Source organism: Chlorocebus sabaeus, chromosome X (genome assembly GCF_047675955.1).
Source record: "Chlorocebus sabaeus isolate Y175 chromosome X, mChlSab1.0.hap1, whole genome shotgun sequence".
Classification (NCBI taxonomy): Eukaryota; Metazoa; Chordata; class Mammalia; order Primates; family Cercopithecidae; genus Chlorocebus; species Chlorocebus sabaeus.
In genome coordinates, this window is record NC_132933.1 from 108527392 (window position 1) to 108545666 (window position 18275).

At 40.1% G+C, this 18275-nt stretch overlaps 1 protein-coding gene across 1 annotated transcript in view; it reads left to right on the plus strand.

Annotated features, from left to right (window-relative positions):
* The window catches only part of EFHC2 (EF-hand domain containing 2), a 204181-nt gene that overhangs the window by 73164 nt on the left and 112742 nt on the right, over positions 1-18275 (plus strand). Inside the window, exon 4 of the mRNA XM_073013784.1 lies at positions 8532-8755. Coding sequence (XP_072869885.1) covers positions 8532-8755 — 224 coding nt within the window. The remainder of the gene's footprint in view (positions 1-8531; positions 8756-18275) is intronic.

Sequence of the window (18275 nt, forward strand, 5' to 3'; positions counted from 1 at the left end):
CACCAGATTGGAAAGGAAAGGGAGCAAGGCCACCAGTCCAAGAGTTTTGCAATTGTTCAGGCTAGAAATGCTGAGTGTCCAAACCAGGACAATGATTGTAGGAACAGAAAATTGGGGAAGGATTTGAGAGACATTTGGTTGGCAGAGTTGATAGACAATGGCCTGTGATTAAATACAGAGAGTGAGGAGGGGGAATATCCAATGAAAAAGTGCCTACCTTATCATTATCTCATTTACTCTTCTGATGACCATCTAAAGTAGTTATTGTCACTGTCAGCTTTTACAGAAAAGGAAACAGGCGTAGGGAGGTAATTTGCTCAGTCTGTTTTGCATTGCTCTAAAGGAATACCTGGGGCTGGGTAATTTATAAAGAAAAGAGGATTATGTGGCTCACAGTTCTGCAGACTGTACAAGAAGCATGGTACCAGCTTCTGCATCTGGTGAGGCCTCAGGAAGCGTTTACTTGTGGAAGGTGAAGGGAGAGCAGGCGTGTCACATGGCAAGACGGGGAGCAAGAGAGAAAGGAGGGGATGCTGGGCTCTTGTTAACAATCAGATTTTACAGTTACCAACAGAAAGAACTCACTCATTACTGCGAGGACAACACAAAGACATTCATATGGGATCCACCCCCATGACCCAAACACCTCCCAGCAGGCCCCACCTCCAACATTGGGGATCACATTTCATCATGAGATTTGGAGGGGACAAATATCCAAACTGTATCGGCCTCAGAGGTCTCTGTGGTTGAGTCATGATACCTTTATAAAGCCCAGGAGCACAAAGCAAGAAACGGGATTGGGGTTTGAAGCTGGGGTATGTTTCAGGGCATGAGGCCTTTGAAGGGGTGTTAGGACATCTGTGTGGTGATGTCCCTCCAGGCAGGTGGAAACTTGGGATGTGTTTTCAGGAAAAAAGTCGACTAGAAATGGAGATTGGGAATCAGAGGTGCCCAGATCATGACCAGGCTATTCTACCATGTTAGAGGAGAGCCACTGGTGAGGTGACGGAAAGAGAAAGAGAATTCAGTTTAGTGTCTCTACTTGGTTTTACTAGTGGTGGGAAAAGAGGAAGATTAATATGAGGAGGTGATATGAGCTGTCCTCATTGTTCTTTGTGTTCCAACTGACACACTATCCACTCCCTGGCCATTTTATTTGGTGAATTTGGCTTAATGGTAAATCTTTCAGGAAATAGGGAAATACCTTAACATTTTAAAAACAGGTTTTCACAAATTTTAAGGTTAAAAGTATGACATTTTACAAAGAGACAAGAAGTTTTAGATTCTTTAGGGTCATTTAAAACATATAAGGCAGTTTTTAAAGAGTGGCGAGAATGCATTAGAAAATGGTTGAAGATTATTTAAGAACAAAGAATTTACAATTTATAATTTCTGTGGGTATCTATTTTACTTATGTGTATTTCATTATGTAATAGTATTGCTGTAGCAAAAAAAAAATTCTTACAGGTTTTTATCGAAACATTTTGTTCTGATATTCTGTAACTAAGCTCTGCTTATTTTCTGATTACTTTCCCACCATGACACCAAACTTGCAAAAATGATAGACTGGAGGTCACAGGACACCCCAGGCCTGGGTTAGTGACTTGCATTATTGTTTTCATTATTACCTTTCAAGTGAAAGCTCATAATCCTATAGCTCACTGGCTCCTGTCCAGCTCATCTTAGTTTTATTAAACTATCCAAGAAGAAATATGAAATGTGACTTCTTTTAGAATCTTGGAAAGGCTTTTATTAAGACTTCAATTCTTTCAAACTCTTGATTTCAAATCTCACATAGGCAGATTCCAAAGGCAAGCCGAAGATAGTCATAATGATGTACTTGAAAATCATTCTTGTGTAAGGAGGGAGGAATGCTATCATAAAGGCTCAGGAAAAAAAGACCTGAGTAAAAGACAATTTTAAAGTCTCTGGAAATTTTCCGAATTTTTTATTGGTTCACTGTGGTCAGGACATTTCCCTGTGTGAAGACACAGCTCAAGAGTTGTGTATAGAATACACAGTAATCACGCTGCGTAATGACATTGAATTTGTTAGCAGAGTAGAGAAATTTGGAAGGCTGTAGCAAATCCTGTAGAAAGCAAACATGAATAACACTCTGTCACCAAGCTTTGTTTAGAGAGAAACCAGTCTCTCTTGAAATATTTAATATGAGAATTCTTGTTAAGGAAGGTCTATTTGGACTGCAGATAGTTTGAAAAATCATTTGAATCCCTTCTTCGAGCTTTTCTAAATTAAGTGATTGGAAAAAAGAAAACACACTTAATGAGCCAGTGGTTCAGACGTCAGTGGGACAGGGTAGGTAGTGTTTCTTTCAGTTGTGACGAGTGGCCTGGCCTTGCTTTCCATGCATCTGGGCCCTGGGAAGAGGCAAATGGTCAAGATTAGGTGCTGTGCATTGATGGTCTTCCTATCACTTCCATAGGATTTTGATATTTTCTAAATGAATTTGGAGGTCAGATGCATTTGTTTCTTGTGTGACCATTTGAAAATTAGTGCAACTGGAGGAATTATAACCCTCCCCTGCTCCCTTTTAGTTGCCTCTATTATCATGTAACTTTTTAGGGTGGGGGGAGTTTGGAATCAGCCAGAAACAAAAGAGGCATCTATTAGCATGGTACCAAAATAGGCATTCATGCAGCTTCTAATCAGAACAACATATTTTTAATATTCACAAGTTCTTGTTGGCAAGGAGATTTGTGTGTGTTATGAGTCAAGAAAGCCAGTGTTGCACTTCAAGGCTTGCTTTCATTTCTTGCCAGGACATCACTCTCTTTTCAGTTAGATGTGTTATATTTATAGAATGTGTTGCTTTTCTGCTGGAATGTAGTTAAAACAACATTGTATCAAGCCAAGAATGTCAGAGGTTAACCCAGTAGTTTTACCTCTAATTGTCTAGCAGAATAATTGTCAGTTAAATACACCAAGTCCAGACTAATCTGTGCTAAAGAAAGGCTAATGATTAGAAATGTGCCATGATTTTCTTTTATGGTCTATACCAGTTGTTCTCAGTTGAAAGTGATTCTCAGAATCTCCTAGCCCATCCCAGAATTTTTTCTTCTGTAGACGTGGGGTCAAGAACTGGCTTCCCTGTGGTTCTTGGTTCATCTTAGTTGAGAACACTGATTTCCACTAATGACTTGTTTTGGCCCCTTAAAAAGGTAGTATTTCTTATATATATTTTTAATACTCTAAGATAATCTACTTGATCAAGCAAATGTAATCACACAAAATAGAAGTCATTCATTCATATACCATTCACTCTTATTGGGTATATACTGTATTTAGGTATTATATCCCATAAAGTGGTAGAGGGGTGGTGGGAAGGTTGCCAGATGAAGTATAAGATACTCAGTTATATTTGAATTTCAGGTAAGCAGTGAAGTTTTTAGTATAACTATGTCCCAAATATTACATAGGACATAGTTATATTAAAGAATTTGGCTGGGCATGGTGGCTTACACCTGTAATCCCAGCACTTTGGGAGACAGAGGTGGGCTGATAACTTGAGGCCAGGAGTTTGTAGACCAGCCTGACCAACATAGCAAAACCTTGTCTCGACTAAAAATATAAAAATTAGCTGGGCGTGGTGGCACATGCCTATAATCCTAGCTACTCAGGAGGCTAAGGCAGGAGAATCACTTGAATCCGGGAGGCGGAGGTTGCACTGAGCTGAGCTCACACCACCGCACTCCAGCCTGGGTGAAAAAAAAAAAAAAAAAGAATTCTTCGTTGTTTATCTGGAATTCAGATTTCACTGAGCAGCCTATATTTTAATTTGCTAAATCTGGTGACCCTAGAGGTTGAACACTGGGGAGGGAACCAGGTACCTGCGGGATCAGAGGAGGAAAAGCCAGTATCCACTAGAGAAGCTGGCATTTGAATGGTGCCTCAAAAGTTTCTCTAGATAAAGATGGAAGAGAAAGGCAGAATAGTCAAAAGGAGCAACATGAGATAAAGTGGTGGGACAATAAATTGGGAAGTATTTGGGAGCAGATCATAGATTGAATAGGGAAAACTGGGCAAGAAGGTGGTCATGCAAGAGGACATTAAAGCATCTGTTATTTTGGTGCTTATTCAGTGGCTAAGGGGGAGATGCATAGAGTTAGTGTTTCTTATTGTGAGCAGAAATGTGGAATTTTAAACTTCTTACTCTTGTGCTGCGAGGTGGGTGCCAGGTTATGTATATAAAAATAGTTATTCTTGTGAAACCAAAACTCTAAAGGTAACATATTAGAAAAATAAAAGTAAAAGTATACAAGTCATTTTAGTGGAGGAATATAGTAAGCACAAGAGGAAGAAAAGACTCTGTTATGTGTGATTGTGGTTAAGGCTCTTAGTATTTTTAGGGCACAAACTTGTAGATGGGATGACAAGTGGCAATTGCAGTTATATCTTCATTTACCTAAGAAATATCTGCCTCTAGGTCGCTTGAGCCTGGGAAGTTGAGGCTGCATTGATCCATGATCATGCCACTGCACTGTAGCCTAGGCAACCATGTGAGACCCTGTCTCAAAAAATAAATGAATAAATAAATAAATAATAAAATAGAGGTGAGAGTTTGGAGTCTTAATTCTGGAAGGTGAATTCCAGAAAAGTAAATTTAGTGGTATGAGCAAAGATCTAAGGCAAGTCCCAACTGAATAACATGAAAACACATTAAACATAAATGGATATATGGTCACTTTGATCTAAACCACAGGGAAATGTTAGAAAGTTAAAGCTTGAAAAGTATAGCCCGATAGCAGGGCTTTTACAAAGGAAGAGAGATGTAAAACATGAAGATGAAGAAAAGCTGGAAAGCAGGCACCTGATCCCTGGACATGTGTCCTAATAGTCTTTATGGGACAGTTAAGATAAACACCCGAAAATTTAAAGGGCAAATACAGTGCTTTAGTTGTTTTTCTGTTTTGTAACAATATCTTTATTTATCTACCTTGATGATTTCACCTGCTCTTCAATGTGGGCCAAGGACATGATATCCTGCCCATTTCTTTGATATCCCAGAACAAATTCCTGCTAATGGAGTTTCTGCCATTTATTGTGGAAGACTAAAAACATACAAATTCTGATAATTAGAAATTTTAATTCTCAAAGGACACAGTTCAGAAACCCTATGAATATGTTATTGAAAGCTCTCATGTGCAACTGTACATTTCGAATGACCCACATTGGTTTTCTGATTAATATGGAATTGTGACATTAGATTTTTGGTTATCAAAACTTTACTGTTAGTGTTAGACCTGCCCTTTCTTTCTAACTCATGGGTGTTCAGAACTCAGGACTCTTTTTTTTTTAACACCAAGAAGAACTTCCCTAGCCTTTTCTGAGAAGCATCTAGTGAGAGAAGTGTAGAGGCTAAGAGAAGGAAGAGTTGGGGGGGGCTTGAAATCTGCAGGCTCCTGCAGGCAAGTCACCTGGTGGGGCAGGCCCTGCAGGGTGCATTGCCATAGCAGTGGGTGGGCATCTCTGGAAACTTCCCCTTAGAGCAGAGAGGCTGTTCATTCAGAAGAGCAGCTTCATCATCTCTCTCTTCTTTTCACGGTGGCTGGTAGCTCTTTTATCCATTTCCATCCTGTTATGCCTATGGCTTTTCCTCCTCAAGTCATATGTAGCTGCAGTACAGTGAGATACAGCTCAGGGCAAACTATGGAAAGTAATGGTATTTAGTTAGAGTCTGAAAGCCCAACTTCAAGATCTTTTACTGCCATTTGTTAGGGCATGACCTTGGGCATGGCATTTAACCACTCTGAGCTTTGGTTTTCTCATCCTTAAACTGAGTATTCATATTTCATGTATTATCTGCCTTATAGAATTATTGAGGATTAAATGAGAAAATGTAAGTGGAAGTTTATCCTAGGGCTATGATGATGATTGTGATTAGTATTATTTAAAAGTCCAGTGGGTAGGCCAGTTTTTCCCACCTAGAAAAATATAGGACTCCTATTCAAAGTCTTATGGAACAAAAATCATCACTAACTTGCTTATTTGAATTTCTATAATGAAGTAAAAATTCAAGATAGATGGAATTTTTGAAGAAGCTCCTGACTGTTGAATAATTCTTATATATTTTAAAAACTGTCACAATATAAGTATTTTTAAAGTAGTATATAATGGTTCCTGAAAATACCTGAAATGCCCATCCTTTTATACATGTTTAAGTATGCAATTTGTTCCAAATGTCTAATCGTGAATGATTAAATAATTTGCATGCTGTTTTCAGTGTTATGAATTAAAGACTAATTGAAGTATAATTTTTTTGCAGTAAAATTATATCATCTTTTATGTAGTACATTTAAAAATATTCTAGGCCGGTTCTAATTTTATAGTTTTATTATTTTAATTTAATGCACCAAGTAATTAAAAATTGCTACAAAGAAAAGAAGCCAAAAATGATTTTAGTTAATTTCCCCTCAACAGAGTGAAAAGATGATAAGTAGAATAATGGAAGAGAGCCCAACACAGTTCCTGGCACATAAAGATATTCATTAAATATTCCTTAATGAATAAGGAATGACTAATTTCTAAGTGGCTCTAGACTTCGAGAAAAGGCACCATTTTCAGTGCTGTATAAAATACAAAGAAGATAGGTTGACATCTTCATATTAAAATACCTCCATGCAGAGTTCCCACAAGCCAATTTTTATTGAATCATTAGATCTGCAGTTTGCTCTGCTTTCCTTTTTCTCTTTGTTCTTGGAGTAGATTCTCAGGCCTAAGTCAGTTACAGATATTGAGAGACAATTCTCCATGGGTATCATGCATTTCTGTATCTCTTGCAAGCAGAGGCACTGACTTCTCTTTGTTCTGGACTATCTCTTCAAGGATGTTTATATAGCAAGTAGCTGTGGAAGACAAAAATAATCTCTCCCTCTGGAGCAAAGTATAGGTTTGCTTATAGCCTTGGAAGATAGAGGCTTAGTGTCTCCTTCCAGAATAAAGTCTAATAAAGATAGTAGCTCCCTCTGAGATAAAGAGCAGGGATGCTTATTGCTATTTGTAGAAGATTTGGGTTCCCTAAGCTAAGGGTTCCTCTCCTGTAACGTAACCCACTGCATGTACAAATGTTACCTGGCCCTTATTGTGTCATCCTGTGGGAATTGGGGCTTAGGAAACTGGAACAAGAAATGCTGATATTCAGGCTACTCTTACTGCTGTTGATTAATAAACTGCCTTTTGTCTCTGACCAAGGCACCTTCTGTCTTCTACCAGCATCCATGAAACTATGGAAGGCTAACTTGTCATCTTGCAAGTAGGATAAAATCTCAAACCCTAAACAATTCTCTTTTTTTTGAGACAAGGTCTCGCTGTGTTGTCCAAGAGAGAATACAGTGGTATAATCATGGCTCACTGTAGCCTCAACCTCCTGGGCTCAAGCAATCCTCCCACCTTTCAGCCTCCCGAGTAGCTAGGACCACATGTGGGCACCACCACACCCAGCTAATGTTTTTTTTAATTAATTTTTTTTTTCTTTTGTAGAGACAGGATTTTGCCATGTTGCCCAGGCTGGTCTCAAACTCTTGGGCTCAAGCAATCTGCCTGTCTCGGCCTCCGAAAGTGGTGGGGTTACAGGCATGAGCCACCATGCCTGGCCCCTAAACAATCCTGGACAACAGATTGCAGCAATATTTGGGTAACTTGGCTGGTATGGTGTGGTGTAGTTGATACACTCATGTAGGCAAGGACCCCTTTTACCTCCAGTGGCTGACCACTCTTTTGGATATACGTGGGGACCCTGGGAACATATTCTCCAGCCACCATGAGGAGAAATGAATGGGCATCAGGGCTGGAAGTAGAAGATGGGATGAGATCTAGAGCTTTTGGCGCAGAGCACTGGCTAGAACTATGAAGACTCTGGTAAAACTTGAGGTAGTGCTTGGGTGGAGGTGGACAGAGGCTATAGAGGAAGGAGGAGGAAAAATAGGTTGATAGAGGAAAGAAGATTCTATGTAACTTCACAGCAGCCAAAAGTCATTCATCCTTCTTGAAACTTCTAAGTCAGCACTGGCACCTATCATTCCAAAGCTTATTAGCTTTTTGTTGTTGTTGTTGTTTTGAGCCATGAGTACACATTTTTGTGAGCACTCTGCTTTGGTGCCTTAATGCCTTGTTGAGTATGCCCACATTGAGTGCTTGCTGGTGGCCGAATGTGAGCAGGCTTGTTCTGGGAAAAGACATAATGGCAGCGTCTGGTATTTTTGGTCATTCTGCCTATGTCCCCTTTCCTTCATCCCCCATCCTCACCCTAGTCTTTATGGTTCATTAAAATACTTCCCAGCCACCACTTAGGCAACTCTAACCACGTGCAAGGCTGGCCACAGAGCTCTGAACCTCAGAAGTCTCAGCTCCTTCTGACTCCCTCGGAGTTGGAACGTACTAATGCTGCTTCCTAGAATGAGCCCTTTGCCCAGTTTTCTCTTGCGGGAAAGTATTTGGGGTTGTTAGTGAATGCGCTGCATCTTCTTACTTGATAGCCACATGATAAAACAGTTGTATTTTCTTTCATGCCATAGGGACTTCTATCCGGCGTCATCGGATTACTCTCCCGCCTCCTGATGAGGATCAGTTTTATACTGTGTATCATTTTAATGTCGGCACAGAGGTTGTCTTCTATGGTCGGACATTCAAGATTTATGATTGTGATGCATTCACAAGAAACTTTTTGAGGAAAATAGGGGTCAAAGTGAATCCCCCAGTACAATGTCCGGAAGATCCTTACATGAAGATTCGGAGAGAGGTAAGGAATTGACGTTCATTGAGTTCTTGTCTTCAAAATAAAAATTCCTTTGGAAAGTCAGTAAAGGGTATTTGTACTCCTGATGCAGATGTCAAAGACCTTTTAGGGCCATAGTTATTCCAGTTGTTTTGTTGTTCTTTGGGCCAGAGGGAAGGCTGAGTGTGAGCCACAGAGCAGGAATGACTTCCTCACTGCCTCACCCCAATTCTCTCGGTAGAGAGTCTCTCTTTCAGGTAGTAGGTGTCTTCAGTGAACTGCACAGGGGAGACAGTTTCTAGACACCCACAACTGGCTTTGTGGTCACTGATGGTATGTGAATTGTATTCACACTTCCTTGGCTTGTGTTTTTGCATTTCAGTTGCCTAACTGCCTAGAAAGATCTTTGCTTCTATACTAGTGATTTAGTGAACCAAGCCTTGGGTACACCTTTTTACTTCCTCCTAGGAAATTCCAGGTCCTCTTAGGGTGGCATTGGAATGCCGAGATGCTCTGGAAGAATAAGGAGGACCATGATTCTGGTGTACCTCCTTTAGGAAATGATATTTGTGTACAAGGTCTGACCCCAGCTAGGGTAAGGGAGTAAAGACTCAATATTTTTAGTATTATTTTTGTCTTCCTATGTTTTAAACAGTCCCTGGGCCCAAATTCTGTTTTCTAGAAGAATTTGAACACTCACAGGGGTAGAAGGTGGCACACCCAGCTAATCTCCTTGCTGGGACTGGATCGCAAATCTCTTGACTCTTACCCTGATTTCCATCATCATCACTTGTTTCCTTTTTCCTTTTCTATTGAAGTGTGATTACACACAGTAAAATACACAGAAATTAAGTGTACAGTTGGATGAGTCTTCACAAATACATGTACCCCTATAACCTACCCCCAGATTGAGATGTAGAGCATTTCTCTTCCCCCAGAAAGTCCCCTCATGTGTTTTTCCTATCAATCCCACTCCCCACCACAGACAACTGCTGTCCTCATTTCGATCCCCATAGATGAGTGTTGTCTGATTTTTATTGTTTTAAAACTTACAATTCATTTCCTTGCAGAGAGGTAACAAAATTTAGAACAAAATTCTCTTTTGATTCTGTTTTGATCTCTTTTTAAAAGCCACTTGTAGGATCATTCATCTATTCCTGCCTCCCAGCCCCAGCAAAATTATTCTTTAATGTTGTTGTAGGCATACAACCCTCTGGAGAAATATATATATGGTTGATCCTGGAATATCTAAGGTGAAATGCCTGTATATTGATGTACAAAGGGACATTTTTGGTTTGGATTCATTTTTAGTTTTTCCAAATGCCCTGAATGAAAGAGTCTAGATAAATAGAAAGAATTTAGAACCAGCAGAGAGAACTTGAAGGAAATGGATCCAAATGAATTGCCACCCTTTGCATATGGCTACACTCATTCACTAACAGTTGTTGTTACATGATAGTGATTGTGAATGATGATGGATTATATGAAAATGCACAGAGCATCGTGGGATTTCATAGGTTTATGAAGAAAATATATATATATATATTTAAAATTATACTTTAAGTTCTGGGATACATGTGCAGAATGTGCAGGTTTGTTACATAGGTATACACGTGCCATGGTGGTTTTCTGCACCCATCAACCCATCATCTACATTAGGTATTTCTCCTAATGCTATCCCTCCCCTATCCCCCCATCCCCTGATTGGCCCTGGTGTGTGATGTTCCCCTCCCTGTGTCCATGTGTTCTCATTGTTCAGCTCCCACTTATGAGTGAGAACATGGAGTGTTAGGTTTTCTGTTCCTGTGTTAGTTTGCAGAGAATGATGGTTTCCAACTTCATCCATGTCCCTACAAAGGACGTGAACTCATCCTTTTTAATGACTGCATAGTATTCCATGGTGTATATGTGCCACATTTTCTTTATCCAGTCTATCATTGATGAGCATTTGCATTGGTTCCAAGTCTTTGCTATTGTGAATAGTGCTGCAGTATACATACATGTGCATGTGTCTTTATAGTAGGATGATTTATAATCCTTTGGGTATATACCCAGTAATGGGATTGCTGGGTCAAATGGTATTTCTGGTTCTAGATCCTTAAGGAACTGCCACATTGTCTTCCATAATGGTTGAACTAATTTGCACTCCCATGAACAGTGTAAAAGCATTCCTATTTTTCCACATCCTCTCCAACATCTCTTGTTTCCTGACTTTTTAATGATTGCTATTCTTTTTTTTTTTTCTTCCGAAATGGAGTCTCACTCTGTTGTCCAGGCTGCAGTGCAGTGGCGCAATCTTGACTCACTGCAAACTCTGCCTCCTGGGTTCAAGCAATTCTCTGCCTCAGCCTCCTGAGTAGCTGGGATTACAGGGGCCTGCCACCACATCCGGCTAATTTTTTTTTTTTTTTTTTTTGTATTTTTAGTAGAGACGGGGTTTCACCATCTTGGCCAGGTTGGTATTGAACTCCTGACCTCGTGACCCACCTGCCTCAGCCTCCCAATGATCACTATTCTAACTGGCGTGAGATGGTATCTCATTGTGGTTTTGATTTGCATTTCTCTAATGACCAGTGATGATGAGCTTTTTTTCATATGTTTGTCGGCCATATAAATGTCTTGTTTTGAGAAGTGTCTGTTCATATCCTTTGCCCACTTTTTTATGTTTTTTTTTTGTTTTGTAAATTTGTTTAAGTTCCTTGTAGATTCTGGATATTAGCCCTTTGTCAGATGGATAGGTTGCAACAATTTTCTTCCATTCTGTAGTTTGCCTGTTCACTCTGATGATAGTTTCTTTTGGTGTGCAGAAGCTCATTAGCATAATTAGATCCCATTTGTCAATTTTGGCTTTTGTTGCCGTGCTTTTGGTGTTTTAGTCATGAAGTCTTTTTCCCTGCCTATGTCCTGAATGGTGTTGCCTAGGTTTTCTTTAGAGTTTTTATGGTTTTAGGTCTTATGTTTAAGTCTTTAATCCATCTTGAGTTAATTTTTGTATAAGGTGTAAGGAAGGGGTCCAGTTTCAGTTTTCTGCTTATAGCTAGCCAGTTTTCCCAACACCATTTATTAAATAGGGAATCCTTTCTTCATTGCTTGTTTTTGTCAGGTTTGTCAAAGATCAGATGGTTGTAGATGTGTAGTGTTATTTCTGAGGCCTCTCTTCTGTTGCATTGGTCTATATATCTGTTTTGGTACCAGTACCATGCTGTTTTGGTTACTATAACCTTGTAGTATAGTTTGAAGTCAGGTAGTGTGATGCCTCCAGCTTTGTTCTTTTTGCTTAGGATTGTCTTGGCTATATGAGCTCTTTTTTGGTTCCATATGAAATTTAAAGTAGTTTTTTCTAGTTCTGTGAAGAAAGTCAATGGTAGCTTGATGGAGATGGCATTGAATCTATAGATTACTTTGGGCAGTCTGACCATTTTTGCAATATTGATTCTTCTATCCATTAGCATGGAATGTTTTTCCATTTGTTTGTGTCCTCCCTTATTTCCTCGAGCAGTGGTTTGTAGTTCTCCTTGAAGAGATCCTTCACATCCCTTGTGAATTATATTCCTAGGTGTTTTATTCTCTTTGTAGCAGTTGTGAATGGGAGTTCACTCATGATTTGGCTCCCTGTTTGTCTATTATTGGTGTATAGGAATGCTTGTGTTTTTTGCACATTGATTTTGTGTCCTGAGACTTTGCCAAAGTTGCTTATCAGCTTAAGGAGATTTTGGGCTGAGATGATGGGGTTTTCTAAATATACAATCATGTCATCTGCAAATAGAGACAATTTGACTTCCTCTCTTCCTATTTGAATACCCTTTATTTCTTTCTCTTGCCTGATTGCTCTGGCCAGAACTTCCAATACTATGTTGAATAGGAGTGGTGAGAGAGGGCATCCTTGTCTTGTGCCAGCTTTCAAAGGGAATGCTTCCAGCTTTTGCACATTCAGTATGATATTGGCTGTGGGTTTGTCATAAACAGCTCTTATTATTTTGAGATACATTCCGTCAATATCTAGTTTATGGAGAGTTTTTAGCATGAAGGGGTGTTGAATTTTGTTGAAGGCCTTTTCTGTATCTATTGAGATAATCATGTGGTTTTTGTCATTGGTTCTATTTATGTAATTCATTATGTTTATTGATTTGCACATGTTGAACCAGCCTTGCATCCCAGGGATGAAGCTGACTTGATCTGGATGGATAAACTTTTTCATGTGCTACTGGATTGGGTTTGCCAGTATTTTATTCATGATTTTTGCATCGATCTTCATCAGGGATACTGGCCTGAAATTTTCTTTTTTTGTTGTTGTGTCTCTGCCAGGTTTTGGTATCAGGATGATGCTGGCCTCATAAAATGAGTTAGGGAGGAGTGCCTCTTTTTCTGTTGTTTGAAATGGTTTCAAAAGGAATGGTACCAGCTCCTCTTTGTACCTCTGGTAGAATTTGGCTGTGAATTGATCTGGTCCTGGGCTTTTTTCGGTTGGTAGGCTATTGATTACTGCCTCAGTTTCAGAACTTGTTATTGGTCTATTCAGGGATTTGACTTCTTCCTGGGTTAGTCTTGGGAGGGTGTATGTGTCCAGGAATTTATTTCTTCTAGATTTTCTAGTTTATCTGCGTAGAGGTGTTTATACTATTCTCTGATGGTAGTTTGTATTTCTGTGGGATCAGTGGTGATATCCTGTTTATCATTTTTTATTGTGTCTATTTGATTCTTCTCACTTTTTTTCTTTGTCTGGCTATCTATTTTGACTGCTATCTATATAGACTGATATCTATTAGCAGTCTATCTTTTTTGTTGATCTTTTCAGAAAACCACCTCCTGGATTCATTGATTTTTTGAAGGATTTTTCATGTCTCTATCTCTTTCAGTTCTGCTCTGATCTTAGTTATTTCTTGCCTTCTGCTAGCTTTTGCATTTGTTTGCTCTTGCTTCTCTAGTTCTTTTAATTGTGATGTTAGCGTGTTGATTTTAGATCTTTCCCACTTTCTCCTGTGGGCATTTAGTGCTATAAATTTCCCTCTAAACAGCGCTTTAGTTGTGTCCCAGAGATTGTGGTATGTTGTGTCTTTGTTCTCATTTGTTTCAAATAACTTATTTATTTCTGCCTTAACTTTGTTATTTACCCAGTAGTCATTCAGGAGCAGGTTGTTCAGTTTCCATGCAGTTGTGCGGTTTTGAGTGAATTTCTTAATCCTGAGTTCTGAGTTGATTGCTCTGTGGTCTGAGAGACTGTTTGTTATGATTTCCGCTCTTTTGCATTTGCTGAGGAATGTTTTACTTCCCATTATGTGGTCAACTTTAGAATAATTGTGGTGCCAAGAAGAATGTATATCTGTTGATTTGGGGTGGAGAGTTCTGTAGATGTCTGTTAGGTCCTCTTGGTCCAGAGCTGAGTTCAAGTCCTGAATATCCTTGTTAATTTTCTGGCTCATTGATCTGTCTAATATTGACAGTGGGTTGTTAAAGTCTCTCATTATTATTGTGTGGAAGTCTAAATCTCTTTGTAGGTCTCTAAGAACTTGCTTTATGAATCTGGGTGCCCCTGTATTGGGTGCATATATATTTAAGATAGTTAGCTCTTCTTATTGCGTTGATCTCTTTACCATTATGAAATGCCCTTCTTTGTCTTTTTTGATCTTTGCTGGCTTAAAGTCTGTTTTATCAGAGACTAGGATAGCAACCCCTGCTTTTTTTTGCTTTCCATTTGCTTGGTAAATCTTCCTCCCTCCCTTTATTTTGAGCTATGTGTGTCTTTGCATGTGAGATGAGTCTCCTGAATACAGCACACCGATGTGTCTTGACTCTTCATCCGATTTGCCAGCCTGTGTCTTTTAATTGGGGCATTTAGCCTGTTTACATTTAAGGTTAAAATTGTTATGTGTGAATTTGATCCTGTCATTATGATGCTAGCTGGTTATTTTGTCCATTAGTTGATGCAGTTTCTTCATAGCGTCGACGGTCTTTACAATTTGGTATGTTTTTGTGGTGGCTGGTACCGGTTTTTCCTTTCCACATTTAGTGCTTCCTTCAGGAGCTCCTGTAAGGCAGGCCTGGTGATGAAAAAATCTTTCAGTATTTGCTTGTCTGTAAAGGATTTTATTTCCCCCTTGCTTATGAAGCCTAGTTTGGCTGGATATGAAATTCTGGGTTGAAAATTCTTTTCTTTAAGGATGTTGAATATTGGCCCCCACTTTCTTGTGGCTTGTAGGGTTTCTTCAGAGAGGCTTGCTGTTAGTCTGATGGGCTTCCCTTTGTGGGTAACCTGACCTTTCTCTCTGGCTGCCCTTAACACTTTTCCCTTCATTTCAACCTTGGTGAATCTGACAATTATATGTCTTGGGGTTTCTCTTCTTGAGGGGTATCTTTGTGGTGTCATCTGTATTTCCTAAATTTGAAGGTTGGCCTGTCTTGCTAGGTTGGGGAAGTTCTCCTGGATAATATCCTGAAGAGTGTTTTGCAACTTGGTTCCATTCTCCCTATCACTTTCAGGTACGTGAAACGTACGTTTGGTCTTTTCACATAGTCCCATATTTCTTGGAGGCTTTGTTTGTTCCTTTTCATTCTTTTTTTCTCTTATCTTGTCTTCATGCTTTATTTCATTAAGTTGATCTTCCATCTCTGATATCCTTTCTTCCGCTTGATCGATTCGGCTGTTGATACTTGTGTATGCTTCACAAAGTTCTCGTGCTGTGTTTTTCAGCTCCATCAGGTCTTTTATGTTCTTCTCTAAGCTGGTTATTCTAGTTAGCAATTCCTCTAACGTTTTTTCAAGGTTCTTAGCTTTCTTGCATTGGGTTACAATATGCTCCTTTAGCTCAGAGGAGTTTGTTATTACCCACCTTCTGAAGCCTACTTCTGTCAATTCATCAAACTCATTCTCCGTCCAGTTTTGTTCTCTTGCTGGCAAGGAGTTGTGGTCCTTTGGAGGAGAAGAAGTGTTCTGGTTTTTGGAATTTTCAGCCTTTTTGTGCTGGTTTTTCCTCATCTTTGTGGATTTATCTACCTTTGGTCTTTGATGTTGGTGACCTTTGGATGGAGTTTTCTTTTGGACATCCTTTTTGTTGATGTTGATGCTATTCCTTTCTGTTCGTTAGTTTTCCTTCTAATAGTCAGGCTTCTCTGCTGCAGGTCTGCTGGAGTTTGCTGGAGGTCCACTCCAGACCTTGTTTGCCTGGGTATCACCAGTGGAGGCTGCAGAACAGCAAAGATTGCTGCCTGTTCCTTCCTCTGGAAGCTTCATCCCAGAGGTGCACCTGCCAGATGCCAGCTGGAGGTCTCCTGTAAGAGGTGTCTGTCAACCCTTGCTGGGAGGTGTCTCCTAGCAGGAGGCACAGGGGTCAGGGACCCACTTGAGGAGACAATCTGTCCCTTAGCAGAGCTCGAGAGCTGTGCTGGGAGATCTGCTGCTCTCTTCAGAGTGGCAGGAGGAACATTTAAGTCTGCTGAAACTGTGTCCACAGCCACCCCTTCCCCCATGTGCTGTGTCCCAGGAAGATGGAAGTTTTATCTATAAGCCTATGACTAGGGCTGCTGCCTTTCTTTCAGAGATGCCTTACCCAGAGAGAAGGAATCTAGAGAGGTAGTCTGGCTACAAAATCTTTGCCAAGCTGTGGTGGACCCCACCCAGTTAGAACTTCCTGGAGGCTTTGTTTACACTCTGAGGGGAAAACTGCCTACACAAGCCTCAGTAATGGCGGATGCCCCTTCCCCCACCAAGCTCCAGCGTCCCAGATCGACTTTAGACTGCTGTGCTGGCAGCAAGAATTTCAAGCCGTTGGTCTTAGCTTGCTGGGCTCTGTGGGGTTGGGATCCACTGAGCTAGACCACTTGGCTCCCTGGCTTCCACCTCCTTTCCAGGGGAGTGAGCAGTTCTGTCTCACTGGTGTTCCAGGCGCCACTGGGGTATGAAAAAAACTCCTGCAGCTAGCGTGGTGTCTGCCCAAACAGCTGCCCAGTTTTGTGCTTGAAACCTAGGGCCCTGGTGGTGTAGGCACCCGAGGAAATCTCCTGGTCTGAGGGTTACAAAGACCATGGGAAAAGCATAGTATCTGGGCTGGAGTGCACTGTTCCTCATGGCATAGTCCTTCATGGCTTCTGTTGGCTAGGGGAGGGAGTTCCCCGACCCCTTGCGCTTCCTGGGTGAGGCAACGCCCCACCCTGCTTTGGCTCGCCCTCCCTGGGCTGCACCTACTGTCTAACCAGTCCCAATGAGATGAACCGAATACCTCAGTTGGAAATGCAGAAATCACCCCCCTTCTGCATTGATCTCGCTGGGAGCTGCAGACCGGAGCTGTTCCTATTCGGCCATCTTGCCAGCCACCCCCAGAAAAAGATCTTTTGTGCCAGGAATTGAGAATAAATACCAAGAACAGCTAAGAAATGTTTTAAATAATTTCCTTTCAGAGTGGGAACATCATTTTAGCATTTATTCCCTCAGGGAGAAAATTCTTCAATAAATATAGAAATCTTTGGGAAATTAGGAGTTTAATAAGAGGCTTCTATATTGACTTTCATACATTTACTTCTGCAGTGTTTGCTGTCTTGAACTGTAAAGTTAAAATTAAACAATTTAACTTAGACTGAAAAGAATCCCAATGGTATATTATCAATAATGCTTTTCTTAGAGGCCTCATAATGCCAAAGAAACGTTTTTCAATCAATTGAAATTGTGGTCCCATAATTTCATTTAAATATCGGGGATAAGACTGAAGAGTCTTTGGAAAGCCATCATGTCTCCCCGCTGTCTTGGGTTAAGACTGCACCTAGACTGCCCTCAACAGATAGAAATTTCAGAAATTTCAAGAATTTACAAAAAGATTGTATAACCTGATTTGGGATAACATCTCCCTTGTCAGTGTGCACTTCTTTATGTAACAGTCCTATTTGATTACATCAGATGAAATGGGGGCAGTTTAACTCCATGACAGGGCTGCAGAAGTGCAAATAGAGGGAAGAGTTACATCAAGAAGACTATGGAACTAGTGGTTCCTGGGCCAGAGGACAGCCAAGGCAGAGGCTCTGCAGACCTTAAGTTCTCCATTTGCTGTGCTCCTGTTTCTCCGGGGCATTCTTATCCTTGATACCTAAAGCTTTTTGAGCTAAAATAAAACAGTGAATATATTTCTTCCCTTTTACCTTCACAAAAATCTTTGAATGAGTAAGAATTATGTACACATATGAATTTCCCAGTGAAAAGACAAATTATGTTTTTGGTTGAGATATAATTAACATAGAGTCAATTGTATAAATCTTAAGTGTATAGGTCAACACGTTTTGTAAAATGTGTGCAGTTGAGTAACCAACACAAAAATCGAGATGTAGAATGTTTTTATTACTTCAGAAAGTTCCTTTCTCCCCCTTTCTGGTCAAATTCCCTACCTGGAGGCAATTACTATTCTGATTTCTGTTACCATAGATTAGTTTTGTCTATTCTTAAATAAGAATTTTAAATCTTTGAGAAAAGTCAGTTTTAAAAAATATTAAAGAAGTATAGTTTTTTTCTTTTTTTTACTTATTTATTTATTTATTTATTTTGATACGGAGTATTGCTCTGTTG